Below are 22728 nucleotides of genomic sequence, written 5' to 3'. Positions count from 1 at the left end.
ACAACAGACAGAAAGACAACTGACAGATGGACGACAGACAGATTTAAGGACAACAGACAGATGGACAACAGACAGATTTAAGAACAACAGACAGAAGGACAACAGACAGATGGACAACAGACAGATGGACACAGACAGATGGACAACAGACAGATTGACAATTGACATAAGGACAACAGACAGATTGGCAACTGACATAAGAACAACAGACAGATTGACAACAGACAGATTGACAACAGACAGATTGACACAGACAGAAGGACAACAGACAGATAGACACAGACAGATGGACAACAGCCACATGGGCAATAGACACATGGACACAGACAGACGGACAACAGACAGGTGGAGAACTGACATTAGGACAACAGACAAATGGACACAGACAGATGGACACAGACAGACAACAGACAGGTGGAGAACTGACATTAGGACAACAGACAAATGGACACGAAAGGACAACAGACAGATGGACAACAGACAGATGGACAACAGACAGATTGACAACAGACAGATGGACAACAGACAGATTGACAACAGACAGATGGACAACAGACAGATGGACAACAGACAGATTGACAACAGACATAAGGACAACAGACAGATGGACAACAGACAGATTGACAACAGACAGACAGACAACAGACAGACAGACAACAGACAGATGGACAACAGACAGATGGACAACAGACAGATGGACAACAGACAGACAGACAACAGACAGACAGGACAACAGACAGACGGACAACAGACAGATGGACAACAGACAGATGGACAACAGACAGATGGACAACAGACAGACAACACAACAGACAGATGGACAACAGACAGAGACAACAGACATGGACAACAGACAGAAGGACAACAGACAGATACAACAGACAGAAGACAGACAGACAGACAGGACAACAGACAGATAGGACAACAGACAGATTGACAACAGACAGATGGACAACAGACAGATGGACAACAGACAGATGGACAACAGACAGATTGACAACAGACATAAGGACAACAGACAGATGGACAACAGACAGATGGACAACAGACAGATGGACAACAGACAGATTAGGACAACAGACAGAAGGACAACAGACAGATGGACAACAGACAGAAGGACAACAGACAGATGGACAACAGACAGAAACACAGACAGATGGACAACAGACAGAAGGACAACAGACAGATGGACAACAGACAGATGGACAACAGACAGATGGACAACAGACAGATGGACAACAGACAGATGGACAACAGACAGATGGACAACAGACAGATGGAAAACAGACAGAGACAACAGACAAAGGACAACAGACAGATGGACAACAGACAGATTTAAGGACAAAAGACAGATGGACAACTGACAGATGGACAACAGACAGATGGACAACAGATAGATGGACAACAGACAGATGGACAACAGACAGATTTCAGGACAACAGACAGATTGACAACAGACAGATGCAATTGACAACAGACAGATAGGACAACAGACAGATGGACAACAGACAGAAAGACAACTGACAGATGGACAACAGACAGATTTAAGGACAACAGACAGATGGACAACAGACAGATTTAAGGACAACAGACAGAAGGACAACAGACAGATGGACAAAAGACAGATTTAAGGACAACAGACAGAAGGACAACAGACAGATGGACAACAGACAGATTTCAGGACAACAGACAGATGGACAACAGACAGATTGACAATTGACATAAGGACAACACACAGATTGACAACTGACATAAGGACAACAGACAGATTGACAACAGACAGACAGACAACAGACAGATTGACAACAGACAGATGGAAAACAGACAGATTGACAACAGACATAAGGACAACAGACAGATGGACAACAGACAGATTTAAAGCAACAGACAGATGGACAACAGACAGATGGACAACAGACAGATGGACAACAGACAGAAAGACAACAGACAGATGGACAACAGACAGATTTAAGGACAACAGACAGATGGACAACAGACAATTTAAGGACAACAGACAGAAGACAACAGACAGATGGACAACAGACAGATTTAAGGACAACAGACAGATGGACAACAGACAGATTTAAGGACAACAGACAGAAGGACAACAGACAGATGGACAACAGACAGATTTAAGGACAACAGACAGAAGGACAACAGACAGATGGACAACAGATGGACAACAAGGACAACAGACAGAGGACAACAGACAGATTGACAATTGACATAAGGACAACACACAGATTGACAACTGACATAAGGACAACAGACAGATTGACAACAGACAGACAGACAACAGACAGATTACAACAGACATAAGGACAACAGACAGATGGACAACAGATAACAACAGACAGAGACAACAGACAGATGGACAACAGACAGATGACACAGACAGATGGACAACAGACAGATGACAACAGACAGATAAGGACAACAGACAGATGACAACAGACAGTACAACAGACAGATGGACAACAGACAGATGGACAACAGACAGATGGACAACAGACAGATGGACAACAGACAGATTGACAACAGACAGAAGGACAACAGACAGATGGACAACAGACAGATTAAGGACAACAGACAGATGGACAACAGACAGAAAGACAACAGACAGATGGACACAGACAGATGGACAACAGACAGATGGACAAGACAAGGACAACAGACAGATTGGACAACAGACAGATGGACAACAGACAGATTGACAACAGACAATACAACAGACAGATGACACAGACAGATGGACAGACAGGACAACAGACAATGGACAACAGACAGATTGACAATTGACATAAGGACAACAGACAGATTGACAACTGACATAAGGACAACAGACAGATTGACAACAGACAGATGGACAACAGACAGATGACAACAGACAGATGGACAACAGACAGATGGACAACAGACAGAGATACAACAGATAGATGGACAACAGACAGTGGACAACAGACAGATTACAATGACAAAGACAGACACAGATTGACAACGACATAAGGACAACAGACAGATTGACAACAGACAGACAGACAACAGACAGATTGACAACAGACAGATGGAAAACAGACAGATTGACAACAGACATAAGGACAACAGACAGATGGACAACAGACAGATTTAAAGCAACAGACAGATGGACACAGACAGATGGACAACAGACAGACAGACAACAGGCAGATGACAACAGCCAGATGGAAAACAGACAGATTGTCAACAGACATAAGGACAACAGACAGATGGACAACAGACAGATTTAAAGCAACAGACAGATGGACACAGACAGATGGATAACAGACAGATGGACAACAGAAGATGGACAACAGACAGATGGACAACAGACAGATTTCAGGACAACAGACAGATTGACAACAGACAGATGCAATTGACAACAGACAGATGGACAACAGACAGATGGACAACAGACAGAAGGACAACAGACAGATGGACAACAGACAGATTTAAGGACAACAGACAGATGGACAACAGACAGATGGACAACAGACAGATGGACAACAGACAGAAGGACAACAGACAGATGGACAACAGACAGATTTAAGGACAACAGACAGATTGACAACAGACAGATGGACAACAGACAGAAGGACAACAGACAGATGGACAACAGACAGAAGGACAACAGACAGATTTAAGGACAACAGACAGAAGGACAACAGACAGATGGACAACAGACAGATTTAAGGACAACAGACAGAAGGACAACAGACAGATGGACAACAGACAGATGGACAACAGACAGATGGACAACAGACAGATGGACAATTGACAGATGGACAACAGACAGATGGACAACAGATAGATGGACAACAGACAGATTTAAGGAAAACAGACAGATGCAATTGACAACAGACAGAAGGACAACAGACAGAAAGACAACTGACAGATGGACGACAGACAGATTTAAGGACAACAGACAGATGGACAACAGACAGATTTAAGAACAACAGACAGAAGGACAACAGACAGATGGACAACAGACAGATGGACACAGACAGATGGACAACAGACAGATTGACAATTGACATAAGGACAACAGACAGATTGACAACTGACATAAGAACAACAGACAGATTGACAACAGACAGATTGACAACAGACAGATTGACACAGAAAGAAGGACAACAGACAGATAGACACAGACAGATGGACAACAGCCACATGGGCAATAGACACATGGACACAGACAGACGGACAACAGACAGGTGGAGAACTGACATTAGGACAACAGACAAATGGACACAGACAGATGGACACAGACAGACAACAGACAGGTGGAGAACTGACATTAGGACAACAGACAAATGGACAACTGACATAAGGACAACAGACAGATTGACAACATTCAGATGGACAACAAACAGATAGACACAGACAGATGGACAACAGACATAAGGACAACAGGCAGATGGACAACAGACATAAGGACAACAGACAGATGGACAACAGACAGATGGACAACAGATAGATGGACAACAGTCAGATGGACAACAGACATAAGGACAACAGACAGATGGACAACAGACAGATTGACAACAGACAGAAGAACAACAGACAGATGGACAACAGACATAAGGACAACAGACGGATGGACAATAGACAGATTTAAGGACAACAGACAGATTGACAATAGACAGATGGACAACAGACAGAAGGACAACAAACCTATGGACAACAGACAGAAAGACAACTGACAGATGGACAACAGACAGATTTAAGGACAACAGACAGATGGACAACAGACAGATGGACAACAGACAGATGGACAACAGACAAATTTAAAGACAACAGACAGATTTAAGGACAACAGACAGATGGACAACAGACAGATGGACACCAGACAGATGGACAACAGACAGATGGACAACAGGCAGATGGACAACAGACAGATGGACAACAGACAACAGACAAATTTAAAGACAACAGACATATTTAAGGACAACAGACAGATGGACAACAGACAGATGGACACCAGACAGATGGACAACAGACAAATGGACAACAGGCAGATGGACAACAGACAGATGGACAACAGACAAATGGACAACAGGCAGATGGACAACAGACAGATTTAAGGACAACAGACAGAAGGACAACAGACAGATGGACAACAGACAGAAAGACAACTTACAGATGGACAACAGACAGATTTAAGGACAACAGACAGATAGACACAGACAGATGGACAACGGACAGATGGACAACAGACAGATCGAAGGACAACAGATGCTGCCATATAAGGCATACTTATATATTGAAGCTCATGCACAATTAGCCAGCCCTCTTGACCATTTAAGCTACATACCGTAATGAGAAATTATTCACAGTTACAAAATGAGAAAAACTTTAATTTATTAAACTGTATTCCTATCTTTAATCAACCAAGATATATAATGAAACAATTAAAGTACAGTCTATAACTATTGAAAGAGTGGATTTCACTCAACAGTTTCAGTTAGCTTAATTGATCAAGGTTCAAAAGAATGGCTATGTATTATATATGTATTAATGTTACAGAAATGAGATTGGGATTAGCAATCCAAGTATTTTGCGACATATTCACATAATTGTAACACAATTTATACATATGGGAATAATGTATCAAATGAAAATTCTGGAACAAATACTTCAATGAAAAATATATATTTCATCCTATACTATAAGTAAACCTGTTTAGCCCTGCTGTTCCATTTACTTCTATAAGTATAACATTTAATATAATAAGCTCATTAAAGCCATCTCATTTGATTTATTGGTAAATATTTACATTTTTACTTTGCTCCCCCTCAATGAGACTAGTAAACTCCAATCACTTGTCTGATCATTTCTCAATGAAGATACTGGGTCATGCACTGACCTCTGACCAGTGTGAGAATAAATTTCGATGTGCTTTATATTGGTGACATGGTTTTGCACTGCTTAATTAAGTTTTGAATGAACATTCTGAAATGAGGCTTACTAGTTAATACTGTTGTAATACACATATCACAGACAGAACTGCTTTATAAGTGTTGTTTGAAATTGTCAATACTACTGTATGCAGACAATTTATAAGAATTTAATACATCAATACTTTTAGTCCTTGTAGTTAATATGTATATATATTGCAAGCAAAATATAGATATAAAGATATATTGTACATCTTACCTGATATGATATGGTATTTTGACTTTCCGGATTATTAACACACCTAGCCTCAGTGGTGAGCCAATGACATCGTCCTTTAGTTTTATCTCCGAGACAATCAAGGCACCTTCAAGATAAGATCAGAAGACATTGACATATATTCTTTACAAAAGTCCACTTATCCTGGGTATCAAGGATAGTAACTCCATACAAAAGACCCAAAGGGACTGTAGAGCTTACCTGACTTGTTAAGTAGGAGTACAGTTTAAATGTTTATATTTCTTAGTTTGCTGTATTAATTTCCAATCAATTTAGCCTATAGTCCCAGGGGCCAAGACAAGTGCTTTATACAAAATTGGTTCCATTTCAATCAAGGATGCTGCAGACCATATTTAAACCTAATCCTTGTTATTTCAACAATAGATAAATAACAGTTAGTAGCAGATTAAAAGTTACAAATTGTGCACACAGTGTGAGCAACAAGAAGACACAGAGTGCACTAGGTTTAGACTACAGGTAGACACACAGTGCACTAGTTTAGACTACAGGTAGACACACAGTGCACTAGATTTAGACTACATGTAGACACAGAGTGCACTAGGTTTAGACTACAGGTAGACACAAGTGCACTAGGTTTAGACTACAGGTAGACACAAGTGCACTAGGTTTAGACTACAGGTAGACACAGAGTGCACTAGGTTTAGACTACAGGTAGACACAAGTGCACTAGGTTTAGACTACAGGTAGACACAGAGTGCACTAGGTTTAGACTACAGGTAGACACACAGTGCACTAGTTTAGACTACAGGTAGACACACAGTGCACTAGATTTAGACTACAGGTAGACACAGAGTGCACTAGGTTTAGACTACATATAGACACAGAGTGAACTAGGTTTAGACTACTGGTAGACACAGAGTGCACTAGGTTTAGACTACAGGTAGACACACAGTGCACTAGATTTAGACTACAGGTAGACACATAGTGCACTAGGTTTAGACTACAGGTAGACACAGAGTGCACTAGGTTTAGACTACATATAGACACAGAGTGAACTAGGTTTAGACTACTGGTAGACAGAGTGCACTAGATTAAGACTACAAGTAGACACAGAGTGTACTATACTACAGGCAGACATGAAGTGGAATAGATTTAGACTAGGGTAAGTCCTGGTTATAAATACGGACGGAAGAAAAATACACACACCCCGATTATCTCTGATAACAAGAGGCCCAAGGGCCTAAACGGTCATCTGACTAACTTGGCAATAATCATATAGGAAATTAATTAGATATAGTGTCATGGTAGCCATCTTCGATTTGGGATCAACCAGAGATGTAACAACACTTTGTCGGGACCTTGTCAGGATCATTTCATGCAAGTTTCAGCCAAATCGCACCATTAGAACTTGAGAAGAAGTTCAAAATGTGTTTTCAAAATGGCGGCTGTGGCGGCCATCTTTGATTTTGGATTGACCCGAAAAATACAACACGTTGTCGGGACCATGTTAGGATCATTTCATGCAAGTTTCAGCCAAATCCCACCGGTACAACTTGAGAAGAAGTTCAAAATGTGTTTTCAAGATGGCGGCTGTGGCGGCCATCTTTGATTTTGGATTGACCCGAAAAATAACAACACTTTGTCGGGACCATGTCAGGATCATTTCATGCAAGTTTCAGCCAAATCCCACCAGTAGAACTTGAGAAGAAGTTAAAAATGTGTTTTCAAGATGGCGGCTGTGGCGGCCATCTTGGATTTCGGATCGACCCGAAAATTAACAACACTTTGTCGGGACCATGTCAGGATCATTTCATGCAAGTTTCAGCCAATTTGCACCGGTAGAACTTGAGAAGAAATTCAAAATGTGTTTTCAAGATGGCGGCTGTGGGGGCCATCTTGGATTTCAGATCGACTTGAAAAATAACAACACTTTGTCGGGACCATGTCAGGATCATTTCATGCAAGTTTCAGCCAAATCCTACTCGTAGAACTTGAGAAGAAGTTAAAAATGTGTTTTCAAGATGGCGGCTGTGGCGGCCATCTTGGATTTCGGATCGACCCGAAAAATAACAACACTTTGTCGGGACCATGTCAGGATCATTTCATGCAAGTTTCAGCCAATTTGCACCGGTAGAACTTGAGAAGAAATTCAAAATGTTTTTTCAAGATGGCGGCTGTGGGGGCCATCTTGGATTTTGGATCGACCCGAAAAATCCAAGATGGAGTCAGATGACCTAATTAAACAGTTGTGATTCATGAATGACTTATCGTCTGTATGTCTCGAATGCAATATTTGCTTCAAAGTGGAAATAAATAAATAGTTACTCCCCTTTTTGATCATGTGATCAAGTCAGGCACTAACATACAAAACGGTTTTTATTCCGGATATTGTACCGACGAATTGGAAAGAGTTCAGCCTGCGCCAATTTTGAAGTTGACATTCTTTAAAATAGCTGGTAAGATTATAGTTCAGATCTATATTTTATTTAAGGAATATAATTTTATTCTGTTGAGGTTATGAGGGTAATTTATGATAATGGAGTACGTGTAAATTTATACAGGCTCCATTATCATTATACCCCCATAACCTCAACAAAATCAAAATATATTCCTTATATTTACAGTTTTTCTCGCATATGAATATTACTCATTCTCGCGACAGTTGCATATTTTTTTATTAAAATACCCATATTTCCCCCTCTCCCGTCATCGTCAACTAATTTGATTGAATTATAAGCTGATTGGAATCAGGTCATTCATATGTTCCCACAAAAAGTGGAGTCATGACCCCATGTTGCTACGCCAGCGACAATTCCAGTAACAATAGAATATCCGCACATGTTGTACTATCATTATACACTGATAATGATAATACTAGAAAGCATGGTTATTGAATCCATGTCAGTGTAAACTGTAAATATTATTTTTTAATGTTGGTAAACACACCTTGTTCATATATTTCTCATAGTTTTTCACAGAAATTCATGATTATTTGCAATTTTAGCCAGATTTCATGGTATTTCCCTGCCAGTTTTTTGGTAGGGAAGGTAAATACAGACAGGACATAGTGAAGTTTCATATAACCTTGATGTCATTCTAATGAGGTTTTTTTTCTAAATATTTATTTTAAACAGTCAAAATTAAACATAAATCATAATATCACAGTACAGTATACAATTAGTGTTTATTTACAAAATTACAAATATATATGTATGTACAATATTAATTTGTATTGGCATAGGAACATATCTATGCAAGCTTTGTATATACTTTCGATGAGGAAAGTTGATTTTCAATTCTGCAAAGCATTTCGTTTGAGTTTAAATATCTTAGTTGTAAGGATCTATTCATGTATATTTTCTAAGAAGAAATTACACTTACGTGCTGAATCCACTTTCACAAAGAAAGAAAAGAAATGTAAAGCCTTCAGCCAACACTGTACTTGGTGAACTTTTCTTAACAATCTTAAAATCTGCTTTTCTGTTAATTGCATTTACAAAAGCTACAACAAACAATCAATATTATATATAATAATCAATCAAAACAATAATAAACAATTGATAATTTAATTTCAAATACTGTAGTCTAGACTATTAAAACAGTATAATCAAAGTGTAATATTTTATATGATAATAATTTCCGATTGTATTTGAAAGTCTGCTCTTACCATATGCACTGCAGCAATTTATTTTAAATACTAACAAGAGATCGTAGAGGGATCTTGGCACCCACCTAAGGAAGATCTATGTCCGACAAACGAAGGAGGGATCTTTTCTCTGCTTTTCCAACTTTTACTACATATTACTACATATGAAATTTGAGAAAGATTCTTTGAGTACTTTTTGAGATATATAACCGTAACAAACTTCAATTATCAAAATCCAAGATGGCTACCTGTCGGCCATTTTTTTTACCAATCAGTCCGAAAATGCAATATGCACAACAAAGGTCCTAGGAGAACCTACATATACAATTTGAGACAGATCACTTCAGCACTTTCTGAGAAATAGTGGTAACAAGCTTCAACTATCAAAATCCAAGATAGCGGCCTGTTGGCCAATTTGTTCATCGATTGGTCCCAAAAAGCAATATGCACAACTAGACCCCTAGGGGAACCTGCACATGCAATTTGAGACAGATCCCTTCAGTACTTTCTAAGAAATAGCGGTAACAAACTTCGATTGTTAAAATCCAAGATGGCGTCCTGTCGGCTATCTCGTTCAATGAACGATACCAAAAGGCAATATGCACAACTAGGGCCCTAGGGGAACCTACATGAGAAATTTGAGAAGAATCCCTTCAGCACTTTCTGAGAAATACCGGTAACAAACTTCAATTATCAAAATCAAAGATGGCTACCTGGCCCACATCTTATTGACCGATCAATCCCAAAATGCAATATGCACAACTAATAGGGTCATAGAGGAATCTACTTGTGAAAGGATGAGTGTCAATTTTGGCCCTCTGGTGGCCATGACCAATAAGCATTATTTTTTGTTTACAGATACCTGGTATCTGATGATGGTGGGGTTAAAAGGAATATCAAAACAAATCTGTCTTTCCTAGCGCTACCACTGCTCTTCATGGGATGCCTGATGGGGCTAATTAGAGCTCTCATAACTAGTCAGTTGTTGTTGTTTTTATTTCTTATATACATGTATATAAATTAAGGAGGTAGTACATGTATGAGAGAGAAAAAAGCGAGAGTTATTGTATAAATGACCTCAGAAGTACCAGTTGCTATAACATGTGTGTGTAAATTTTTAATCATGGTTTACTGGTAGATAATATTCTTTTTTAACATGAGAGAACCAGGGTCACAAATGGAAAATAAAAACTGAGTTTAGAGTTTGCATTTTGAATAAATTTCTTGGTGTATAATATTATCAAAGATAATTAACAGCTTGTCAATTTTTGTTGAAATGAAAAGGAAAGTAGATTACCTCCTCTGGTCGTAATTTTACATCTCATAACCGAGTCATCTATGGACAGGGTTCCATTACATGGAATGCCACCAGGTTTACACTCTGTGCTGCCGTACTGACACTGCCAGTCACTGACATTGATAGGTATAGGAGGTTTGAGGATCACTTCCACCTATAGGGAAATACACAAACTAGCTATATTTGGCTAAAAACATTATGTAATATATCAGTACATAGTGCTACATACCCACAAGGGCATATAATTGCTGTTGTTGCAGGTCAGAAAAACAACAATACATCTCCCCTTAATATTCTCACAATATATATATATATTTTCAATAAAGGGGAATAACCCATATACAGTAAGGGTTATAATTTTCTAACACAATACGTTGTGTTATTCCAATCTCAGACCATAGTATAAATGTACTGGGTGTTTGATAATTATATTGATATTCCACTAGTGAAATACCACCTTCCAGTCTTTAGATTGGTCGAGACTTTGACCCAACCTTCATTGTTACGTCACAATTTGTTAACATCATCCATCATCGAATGAGGCTCATGTTGCTATACTCTGATCATTGCTTGCAGAACAAACTGCTGTTAAAAAAGATGTGTGACAATTTCAGAATCTTCCTTGTTTTCTCATTCGTAACAATACTGACTCAAAATTCATGTTTGTCTTTTGTTTAGTGGTATAGCTTGCTGTACAAGTGTGGGTTGACTGATCGGTCTCAAAATACAATAGCAACTAGAAACCAAGCCGAGCCTTAAATACATATGAAATTTCTGACAAATACCTTCAATGCTTTCTGAGAATAGTAAACAAGAGCTCAATGGGCCCGAATCGCTCACCTGCTATCTGGTAATCATGGTTCATACTTAACAAATAGGAGAGTGAATAAGAATTTATATCATTATATCATTGTAAAATTTGTAAAGGAGAAACTGGACGTCCAGATAAGTAAAGATGACATCAACATTGCCCACAGACTGGGACGCTTCAAGAGTGACAAACCTAGGAACACTATCGTCAAGTTTGTTCGGCGACGTAAGAAGATGGAAGTGATCAAAGCCCGTTCCAAACTGAAGAAATCGAAGTTTACGGTGTTTGAGGATCTCACCAGAGCCAATCAGAGGATACTCCATGTTGCCTACAAACTTTCATGTGTGAAGAATACCTATAGCACGGATGGGAAACTTTTTGCTATTCTTATCAATGGTAAAAAGAGAAAACTATTGTTTGACACCCCACTCACAGAGGATTACCTGATGAATGACTCCAATTTCTAGGACAATGTGCTTTTTGATATTTCGGTAAAGTGACAAGGCACTATGGTGCCACCAGGATTTTTTTTCCTGGATTATACCGAAATTTTAACTATTATGAGGTTTTTTTTCTGTGTGTTAATTCTTCGTTTTTGTGTGTCAGTGTTATGATTGAAAGTGATTTTGGGGATTTAAATATTTCCATACTACAGGTAAGAGTTTATTTATTTATTTATTTATTTATTTTTTCATTCATTTATTTTTTTTATTAATTTATATCGATTTTCATACTTGTATATGACTGCATTACTACTTGATCTGTTCTATGTTTAATATATTTATTTATTAAATTTTTCGTACATGTAGATTTTCTACGTGCTTAACTACTATAACATACTCTATATGTAATATGATAATATTACTGCTGCAAGTGATTAAATCTTTTCAATAATTTCAACAGTTCGGCAACCTTTTAACTTACTAGAAAACTAAGACAATGTATACATGTGTTGCTTCATATTTTATATATATACTGATATAATTCCGGATCTTGAGGTCGGATATGGATCTATCACTTATACTACTGTTATTTACTTCCCGTATGAGATTATTGCAGATTCGTGCATGTTTATATTCTATTATAACAGTATTACTGTATTGGTATGTCTTCGAGGGTACGTGTGCTGGTTGACAGTGTTCACGAGTATCGTGACCTTATGTTTATTTGTTTTAAATGTTCTCTCTTTCTATCTACACATTTTTCCTTTCCGCTCCTTTCCTATCTTTTCGAGTCGGCACATGTACTATCTCACTTCAATTATTTCACTCCATACTATTTCCATTATGACAAATAATAATATTTCTATTATATCGGCAAATTGTCGTCGTTTAGGTGAAAAACTAAAACGCAAATATCTTTTCTCTTATTTTAGAGTTTTGAAAACTAATATTATATGTTTACAGGACACACATTTCACAAAAGAAAATGAAAATGTTATTAGAAATGAATGGGGTTTTCAGTGTTTCTTTAATTCCTTTAAATCCAATTCCAGGGGTGTGGCCATTTTGTTTAGGAACAATTTTGAGTTCAAAGTTATCAAAGTGAAGAAAGGGGGTGAGCCTGATGGTAATTTTTTAGTAATTGAAATTCAATTAGAATCTCATAACGTCACACTTATCAGCTTGTATGGTCCCAATGATGACAATCCAGATTTTTATAATATTTTGACTGAAACTATAGAAGAATTTGGAAATAACGATGTTTTTGTCTGTGGAGATTTCAATTTGGTTTTAGATCCAGAAAAAGATTATGATAATAGCTATAAGAAAATTAATAATTATGATGCCAGAGATAAGGTATTGTAAATTATAGAGAATTTTGCACTTATTGATATTTATAGGGAGCATCATGAAAACTTGAAAAGATACACATGGAGAAAAAGTAATCCGCTTAAACAGGCTCGTCTTGACTTTTTCCTCATTTCAGATAATCTTCTCTCCAGTGTAGTTAAGTCAAATATTGAGCCTGGCTACAGGTCAGACCACTCTTTCCCTAGTATATCTCTAAAACTAACAGATTTTAAGGCAGGAAAAGGTGTTTGGAAATTCAATAATAGTTTATTACAAGATTTGAACTATCTAGAATTAGTAAAAGAGTGTATTACAGAGTATAAGACAATGTTTTGTCTTCCAGTTTATAACTTAGATAACATCAACATTATAGAAGATAAGAATATTCAACTTTCTATTTCTGATCCTACTTTTCTTGAGATTCTGCTTGCACACATTAGGGGTAAAACAATATCATACTCATCTCACTTGAAAAAACAGAAAAATTTGATTGAAGATGAACTTAAGAATGATATCATGAAACTTGAGCAGGAAAATAATATTAATTTAGTTCAGCTTGAAGCAAAAAAGAAAGAATTCGAGAAAATAAGAGAACAAAAAGTTAAGGGCAGTCTAATAAGATCTAAAGCTAAATGGATTGAGGAAGGTGAAAAACCCACAAATTATTTTTTTAACTTAGAAAATAGGAACTTCACTTCTAAAATAATACCAAAACTTCAATTGGATGATGGAAAGGTTATTACACAGCAAGAAGAAATTCTACATGAGGTTCAAAATTTTTATAAAAATCTCTATAGCCCTGATTTTGATTTGGAAGATATTGATTTGAATGATGTATTTAAAGATTATGATGTTTGCAAAATTAATAAAAATGACTCAGAAAAATTGGAAGGATTAATTACTTTACACGAAGCAGGGGTAACTTTGAAAAATATGAAAAATAACAAAAGTCCTGGTATTGATGGTTTTACAGTTGAATTTTTTAAATGTTTTTGGAAATTTTTAGGTAACTTTGTTGTTAGATCAATCAATTCTGGGTTTTATGATGGTGAATTTTCTATTTCTCAACGACGTGGAATTATAACTTGTATACCTAAGGGAGATAAACCAAGACACTTCATCAAAAACTGGAGACCTATCACTCTGCTCACTGTTGTCTATAAAATTGCCTCAGGTACAATAACTCGTAGAATAAAAACTGTATTAGATAAGATTATAGATAAAGATCAAACTGGTTTTCTTGCTGGACATTTTATTGGGGAAAACACAAGGCTGATTTATGATTTAATGCAATTCACAGAAGAAAAAATAGTTCTTGAATGCTTTAGTTAATTGATTTTGAGAAAGCTTTTGATTCAGTGTCTTGGAATTTCATTGAAAAGGTCTTTAAATTTTTTGGTTTTGGCTCAGATATTATAAATTGGGTAAAAGTTTTCCATAGTAATGTTAGTGCAACAATCAATCAGGGTGGAAATCTTTCAACTTTTTTTAAGGTACAAAGAGGCTGTCGGCAGGGGGACCCTATTGCACCTTACATTTTTATCCTTTGTGCTGAAATTTTAGCTTTAAGATTAAGACAGAATAGTAATATCAAAGGTATTGAAATTAATAATTGTCCTCTTCTTCTGTCACAATATGCTGATGATTCTTCTCTCGCTCTTGATGGTTCAGAACAATCACTAAAAGAATCCATTACTGAACTTAATTTTTATAAACGAATATCTGGATTAAAAATGAATGTCTCTCAAACAAATGTAATTTGGATTGGCAGTAAGAAATTCTCTGAAGACACTTATCTCCCAGAGTTGAACTTACAGTGGGGCAAACAGAGATTTACTCTATTAGGTATTGACTTCCATGTTAACTTACATGAGATGCCAAAAATGAATTATGACAAAAAATTGATAAAACTGAAGTCTTTGATACAAACTTGGAAAAGAAGATCACTTACTCCAATAGGACGAATTCAGATAATCAAATCCTTACTGATTTCACAATTTAATCATTTGTTTATGGCATTGCCAAATCCTGATGAATCATTTATCTCAAAACTGAATACCACTATCTTTGAATTTTTATGGAACAGCAAGGTTGATAAAGTTAAAAGGGATGTAATTATTAAAGATTTTTTAAATGGTGGCCTGAAAATGATTAATTTGAAAGCTTACTTGTGTTCTTTAAAACTTGGTTGGATTCGAAGATTTTTTCAAACTACAGCTAAATGGCAAATTGTTTTTAAGAGTTTGGTAAATGTAGATATTTTAGTTAATGGTGGAAATGAATATTTACAAATTTGCCAGAAAAAAATGTCCAATAAATTTTGGATTGATGTTTTTAAAGCATGGAATGCACTGATCAAGATGAATGATAAGAACATTACTACAGAGGTATCTATTCTGAAAACCCCTATTTGGTTTAATAAAAATATAACTGTTGATAAGAAGTTCATTTATGATAAAAATCTTTTTGAAAAAAATGTTATTACAATCAATGATCTATTAAGAGACAGTACTACAAAGAGTTTTTACACTTTCAATGAGTTTCTTCACAGGTACAATGTAAATACCAACTTTCTTCATTATCATAGTATCATATCGGCTGTTAAAAAGTTCTTATCATCGGCTGTAATTCCTCAATCAAAACTTCAGTATCCATTTGTACCAATTAGCGTTGAATATTTTCTAAAGGAAAGAAAAGGTACTAAAGATTTTTATAATATTTTAATACATAACGAAGCTGTGCCTTGTTGTAAAGTTAAGTGGAACAAAGACTTTGATCTTGATGATGCAACTTGGTCTAAAATTTACAAAATTCCATTCCATATTACTAAGAATACAAAGTTACAGTGGCTACAGTTCAGAATAAATCACCACATCTTAACAACAAACACATTTCTTTTTAAAGCACATCTTTCTGTTTCTCCTTACTGTAATTTATGTAATTCTGAAAATGAAACAATAACTCATATCTTATGGGAGTGTAAAGAAGTACAAAATCTTTTAGATTGTTTCACAGCTCTACTTGATGTTTTATTCATTCCTTTTGGTTTCAATAAACAAACTTTTATTTTTGGTCTACATTCCTCCAACTGCATTTCCTTCAAAGCTGACAATGAAATTCTGCTAGTTATAAAACAGTATATTTATAGAATGAGATGTCTCCATAAGTCACTCAGTACTAATAGTCTTGTCAATATTTTAAAAGATTATTATAATACTCAGAAATATATAGCTTACAGCCAAGGAGAAAGAGCAAAAATTAAATTTGAGAAAGACTGGAAAAAATGGGAAAAAATAGCTAAACTTTAATCTTTTATTCGTACACCTCATCTTGAAGTATACAATTTTTTTTTTTTTTTTTTTTTTTTTATATATTTAGATTTTTTTTGTTCTTTGTTTTTAATTATTTATTTTTTCATTATTGTCATTTTTTGGTTTTGCCGATATAACTTTTTACTTCTTCGATCTTCACTTACTGTACGTGCCACTCTAAATACCATCTCTCTGTCTATCCCTCCCCTTTATCTATCTTTTTTTTTCCTCTATCTCTCTATCTTTCATTCCTTTCTCTTTGTTTTTCTTTTGTGTTGTTTTTGTCTTTCGTCTCTCTGTGTGTATATTTGATAGTATAAGGTGTATGTGTGTGTATGTGAAGAATGAAAGTGTCCTCGTTTGTCATGTATAATGTGTTACAAAATTTGAAAAAATAAAAAATTACAAAAAAAAAAAAAAGAATTTAAATCATGCCCCAGCACGTTAGAGGCCCCTAGGCCTCTTGGTTATTCAGAAGAAAGCATTTGAAGATTTATCCTATATGACCCGTGACCTTTAATGAACGTCAAGGTCGTTCATTTGAACAAATTTTGTAGCCCTTCATCCCAGCATGCCACATGCCAAATATCAGGTCTCTAGGCCTCTTGGTTGTTAAGCAGAAGTTGTATCAAGATATTTCAGCCTATTTGACCTGTGACCTTTAATAAAGGTCAAGATCATTCATTTGAACAGACTTGGTAGCACTTCCTGCCAGCATGTCACAGACCCAATACCGGGTCTCTAGGCCTCTTGCATTGGTTATTTAAGAAGAAGTCTGTTAAATATTTTCACCTATATGACCCGTTACCTTGAATGAAGGTCAAGGTCATTCATTTGAACAAACTTGGTAGCCCTTCATCCCAGCATGCTATAAGTCAATTTTCAGGACTCATGTCTCCAAGTTTTGGTGAAGAAATTGTTTTAATGGAAAAGATGACGTTGGACAGACGGATGGACGGACGATGGACGCCGCACCACAGCATAAGCTCACTTGCCCTTTGGGCAGGTCAGCTAAAAACATAAATTATTAAATGACCATCTTATTGTCTTATTTATTCAATGCAATATTATTGCACAACAAGCGTCCAAGGGAAACCTACGCATGAAATTGAAGAAAGACCCCTGTACTTTCTAAGAAAAAGTGTTAACTTGTTCATCGACAGATGGAAGGACAGATGGATGACAGACCATTGTTGGAAAGGTGATTTAAATATAGTAATTAAAATTAATACAAGGACATAGTCATTCAGATCCCCCGCCAATGGAGATATCAAAGCTGAAGTAAGTTTGATTGTGGAGACTTATGTGAATGAAAAAAAAACAGGAAGAAGGAAGTTGAGCTAAAGAAAGATGGAGTATAATTCAAGTAGAGCGGGGCTGCAATTGTTGAATCAGGTATACAGCCTTGACATTTATATTAGACTATATACACAAAGATGGGTGGAGTTTTGCAAAGTAACATTTACCATTTACCATGATATTTTCAGCAATGTTTCCATGGTAACGGAAAAAGTGCAAAAACTGAAAACCTAAAAATAGCAAAAGGTACTACTAGACCATAAAAAGAATGTGTCTGAAGTTTCATGAAAATGTCTCATTCATGAGTTGTGCTCCGGAAACGATTCTTACACAAAAATCTGCCATTTTCAGCAATGTTTCCATGGTTACAGAAAAAAGTACAAAAAGTGAAAACCTTAAAATAGCAAAAGGCACTACTAGACCATAAGACTAATGTGCATATGGAGTTCCGTGCATATATCTCAACCGGTTTTCCAGTTATGCTACTGAAACGAACCTGGTACAAAAATATGATATTTTCAGCAATGTTTCCATGGTTACGGAAAAAGTGCAAAAAATGAAAACCTAAAAATAGCAAAAGGCACTACTAGACCATAAGAACAATGTGTCTATGAAGTTTCATGGAAATATCTCTGCTGGTTTTAGAGTTGTGCTCCGGAAACGATTCTTACACAAAAATCTGCCATTTTCAGCAATGTTTCCATGGTTACAGAAAAAAGTACAGAAAGTAAAAACCTTAAAATAGCAAAAGGCACTACTAGACCATAAGAACAATGTGTCTATGAAGTTTCGAGGAAATATCTCTCCTGCATGGTTTTAGGGTTATGCTCCGGAAACGAACCTGGTACAAAAATATGATATTTTCAGCAATGTTTCCATGGTTACGGAAAAAGTGCAAAAAATGAAAACCTAAAAATAGCAAAAGGCACTACTAGACCATAAGAACAATGTGTCTATGAAGTTTCATGGAAATATCTCTGCTGGTTTTAGAGTTGTGCTCCGGAAACGAATCTTACACAAAAATCTGCCATTTTCAGCAATGTTTCCATGGTTACAGAAAAAAGTACAAAAAGTAAAAACCTTAAAATAGCAAAAGGCACTACTAGACCATAAGACCAATTTGTGTATGAAGTTTCGTGGAAATATCTCTACTGGTTTTAGAGTTATGCTCCGGAAACCATTCGTACGGACGGACAGACGGAACCCATTTTTCTTTCATACCTACACGTGTAATACTGGCTGGTCTAGGGCAATACACTCATGTCGCCTGAGGCTGTATTGCATGGCTACCCATGCAATAAAGCCTCGTGACGTCACGGCGTCAACAAAATCTCTATTTCCTCGGTAAAATTTTAACATTTTTTTCACAAAATTGACTGGTTTTACTATAAAAGATGCAAGCAACGGAATTTGTGTTGAAAATATCACGTAATATTTCATGTATGGAAATTGACTTCCAGTCGTGGATTTCTTCGAATTTATTTCAAAATGGCTGGATATTATAGTTGTAAAATTGCAGTAAAACGTCGTGGTATGAAAGAAAAATACTCTTTCATAAGTGGATATGAAGGATAGGGATATTCTACCCTCGGGATCACAAAATGTTGCAAAACCCTCGGCAAGCCTCGGGTTTTACTACATTTTGTGACTCTCGGGTAGAATATCCCTATCCTTCATATCCACATATGAAAGAGTCTTATAGTATATCCCCCGCCAACTTCGTTGGGCGGGGGATAATAAGTTTTTTAACAAAACATAAAATTCTTACATCTTGAGATCCACTAAAAGAGCTTTTGATGCCAGGAGGATCTGTTTGAACTGTCAAACATTCTCCAGCAACAGAGGGCAGCCAGAATTCCCGGTCACAGTCATTCTTCTGTGTACAGCTAGGTCAGAAGAATAAAGACATAAATAAACGTTGTAGAGATGTGTATGATAAATGAGGCCATAGCTACAATCACAGGTATGATTAATGAGAAATTAGCAGGTAATTTGATGACTGCAAAAGTCAATTATTAATTTTTTTCATACTTTCTGATTGGTCAATTCTTTTTTTCATACATGTGATTGTGACGATCACAATAGAGACGTTAATGTTGCATACAGGATTTGTAATTCAATAGAATCATACATTTAAGTACATGTATATTCTATTTTGTTAATAGTCTGAAAAATCAATTAATTGATGATTTCATTGAGATATATAATAGATTTTGTTTGCAAATAAATTTATTCATACCCCAATGAAATTTTTAAAAATATGATATAAATGTTTATTAGTCCATATACTTATTAGAAATTCTTTATAAAGAAATGAAACCCTAATAAATCTCCAGGGCCTGACATCTTTCATCCTAAACTTCTTGTTGAAACTTCAAATGAAATATCACAACCCTTGGAAATTATATTCAGGAAATCTTTAGACGAAGGAAAAATTCCAGACGACTGGCGAATTGCAAATGTGACTCCTTTATACAAGAGTGGGAATCACAACAAAGTGGAGAACTACCGTCCAATAAGTCTGACTTCAATCCCAGGCAAAATTCTCCAAAGAATCATTAGGGACAAGCTCGTAGATCATATAGACAGGAATCATCTCTTCACAGAACATCAACATGGCTTTAGATCTGGTAAATCGTGTACTACCAACCTATTGGAGGTCCTTGAACACTGGGCAGAAGCCATAGACAAAGGGAGTAATGTCGATTCAATTTATATTGACTTCAGTAAAGCTTTCCATAAAGTCCCTCACAAACATCTACTTAAAAAACTAAAGGGTTACGGTATCACTGGAAAAGTACTGAAGTGGATAGAAGACTTCTTATCCAACCTACAACAACGAGTTGTTATTCATGGTGAAACTTCTGGACTAGTGGATGTGACTAGTGGTGTACCACAAGGTAGTGTCTTAGGTCCTGTTCTATTTATTATATATATCAATGACCTACCCGAAGTGGTCCAACATAGCACAATAAAATTATTTGCTGACGACTCTAAAATTTTCAGAAACGACAATAACCCTACCGAGTCTCAAGAACTTCAAGCAAACTTATAAGACAGTGTAGTCACTTGGACTAGAGACTGGAAAATGGCCTTGAACACTAAAAAATGCAAACACCTCAATATAGGTAATCTAGAACAAGACACGCATTATTCCTTCCCACAAAATGAACAAATAGAGAAGGTACAGTGTGAGAAAGATTTAGGTGTACTTTTCGACAACAAACTTAAATTTAGTCAGCATGTTAGTCAAGCAGTTAACAAAGAAAATCGCATACTGGGGCTAATATTCAGGACATTTGTCTATATAGATATGACTATGTTCTTAACCCTGTACAAAAGCCTAATTAGACCTAACTTAGAATATGCAACCCAGGTATGGTCTCCACTGCTAAAAAAAGATCAGATCGCTCTTGAAAACGTCCAACGAAGAGCCACTAAAAGAATTCACTCTATTGAAAATCTACTATACCATTCAAGACTTAAAAAGTTGGGACTTCCCACCTTAGAATATAGACCTAAAAGGAACAATGTGATCGAAGTCTATAAAATGCTGAATGGAATAGATAAACTAGATAAAAACAAGCTATTTACAATGTCTTCAGCTAGTACTAGAGGTAATAGTTTAAAACTCTTTAAAAAACAGAGCAGGACTAAAGTCACACAAAGTATATTTAGTCGGCGAGTGGTAGATTTGTGGAACTCCCTTCCAAACTTCGTAGTAGAAGCCCCTACTCTAAACTCGTTTAAAAACCGACTGAACACTCACTGGAATTCAGTACCATGTAAATTTTACCCCAGTTTTTATATGGCACAACCGGACAATAATCTAGTAAATGAACAAAACGCGCCACAACTAGCTGGAACCAGCTAACTACGGTGTCTAAGAAGAGGTAACAGGTAACAGGTAGAAAGAGTTGATAATTACCGTCCTGTTGGTAGGACACACCAGCCACATTTACTGTGTTCATTCTTCATACAATCCCCACAAGTATTCCCTGTACAGGCTCCATGATCATCCACTACACCCACCTATAACATAACAAGAGCTTTAACTGTCACCTGAGTTCAGATATAGAATGAAACAAAGACATATAAACACTATATACTGGCCATTGAAGTTGGTCAGTGATTTTATAGATTTGACTTTTTAATCAATGATGAAAATTTGGTTCCATCAAACCTGAGAACTCAGAAGAAGATTTTTTGAAATTTTTGTCATTTTGACCCTTTTTGGCTCCGCCCGTCTGGTCCCCCATGGGGTCAGCGAGGACTGATATAGATGTTAAAATGCTATATCTCTGGCTAATAATTCTAATCAAGTTTGTCTCATTTCCTTTGAAAATTGAGCAAATAATGTTTATAAATGTGTTTTTTCTATATAAACAAAAGTAAACTTGACCCCCTCCCCTGGGGATAGG

The 22728-nt window shown here is 36.4% G+C and overlaps 1 protein-coding gene across 1 annotated transcript in view; it reads right to left on the bottom strand.

Annotated features, from left to right (window-relative positions):
- LOC138305002 (plexin-A4-like) overlaps positions 1–22728 on the bottom strand; it is an 83614-nt gene that overhangs the window by 42250 nt on the left and 18636 nt on the right. Inside the window, exons 5-9 of the mRNA XM_069245418.1 lie at positions 22236–22339; positions 20076–20193; positions 11094–11247; positions 9532–9652; positions 6172–6277 (exon numbers count right to left, since the gene is read on the bottom strand). Of these exons, the coding sequence (XP_069101519.1) occupies positions 6172–6277; positions 9532–9652; positions 11094–11247; positions 20076–20193; positions 22236–22339 (603 nt within the window). The remainder of the gene's footprint in view (positions 1–6171; positions 6278–9531; positions 9653–11093; positions 11248–20075; positions 20194–22235; positions 22340–22728) is intronic.

The sequence above is a fragment of the Argopecten irradians genome, chromosome 12, assembly GCF_041381155.1.
Source record: "Argopecten irradians isolate NY chromosome 12, Ai_NY, whole genome shotgun sequence".
Classification (NCBI taxonomy): domain Eukaryota; kingdom Metazoa; phylum Mollusca; class Bivalvia; order Pectinida; family Pectinidae; genus Argopecten; species Argopecten irradians.
Note: the sequence above shows the minus strand (reverse complement) of the source record. Positions and strands in the feature narration are given on the sequence as shown.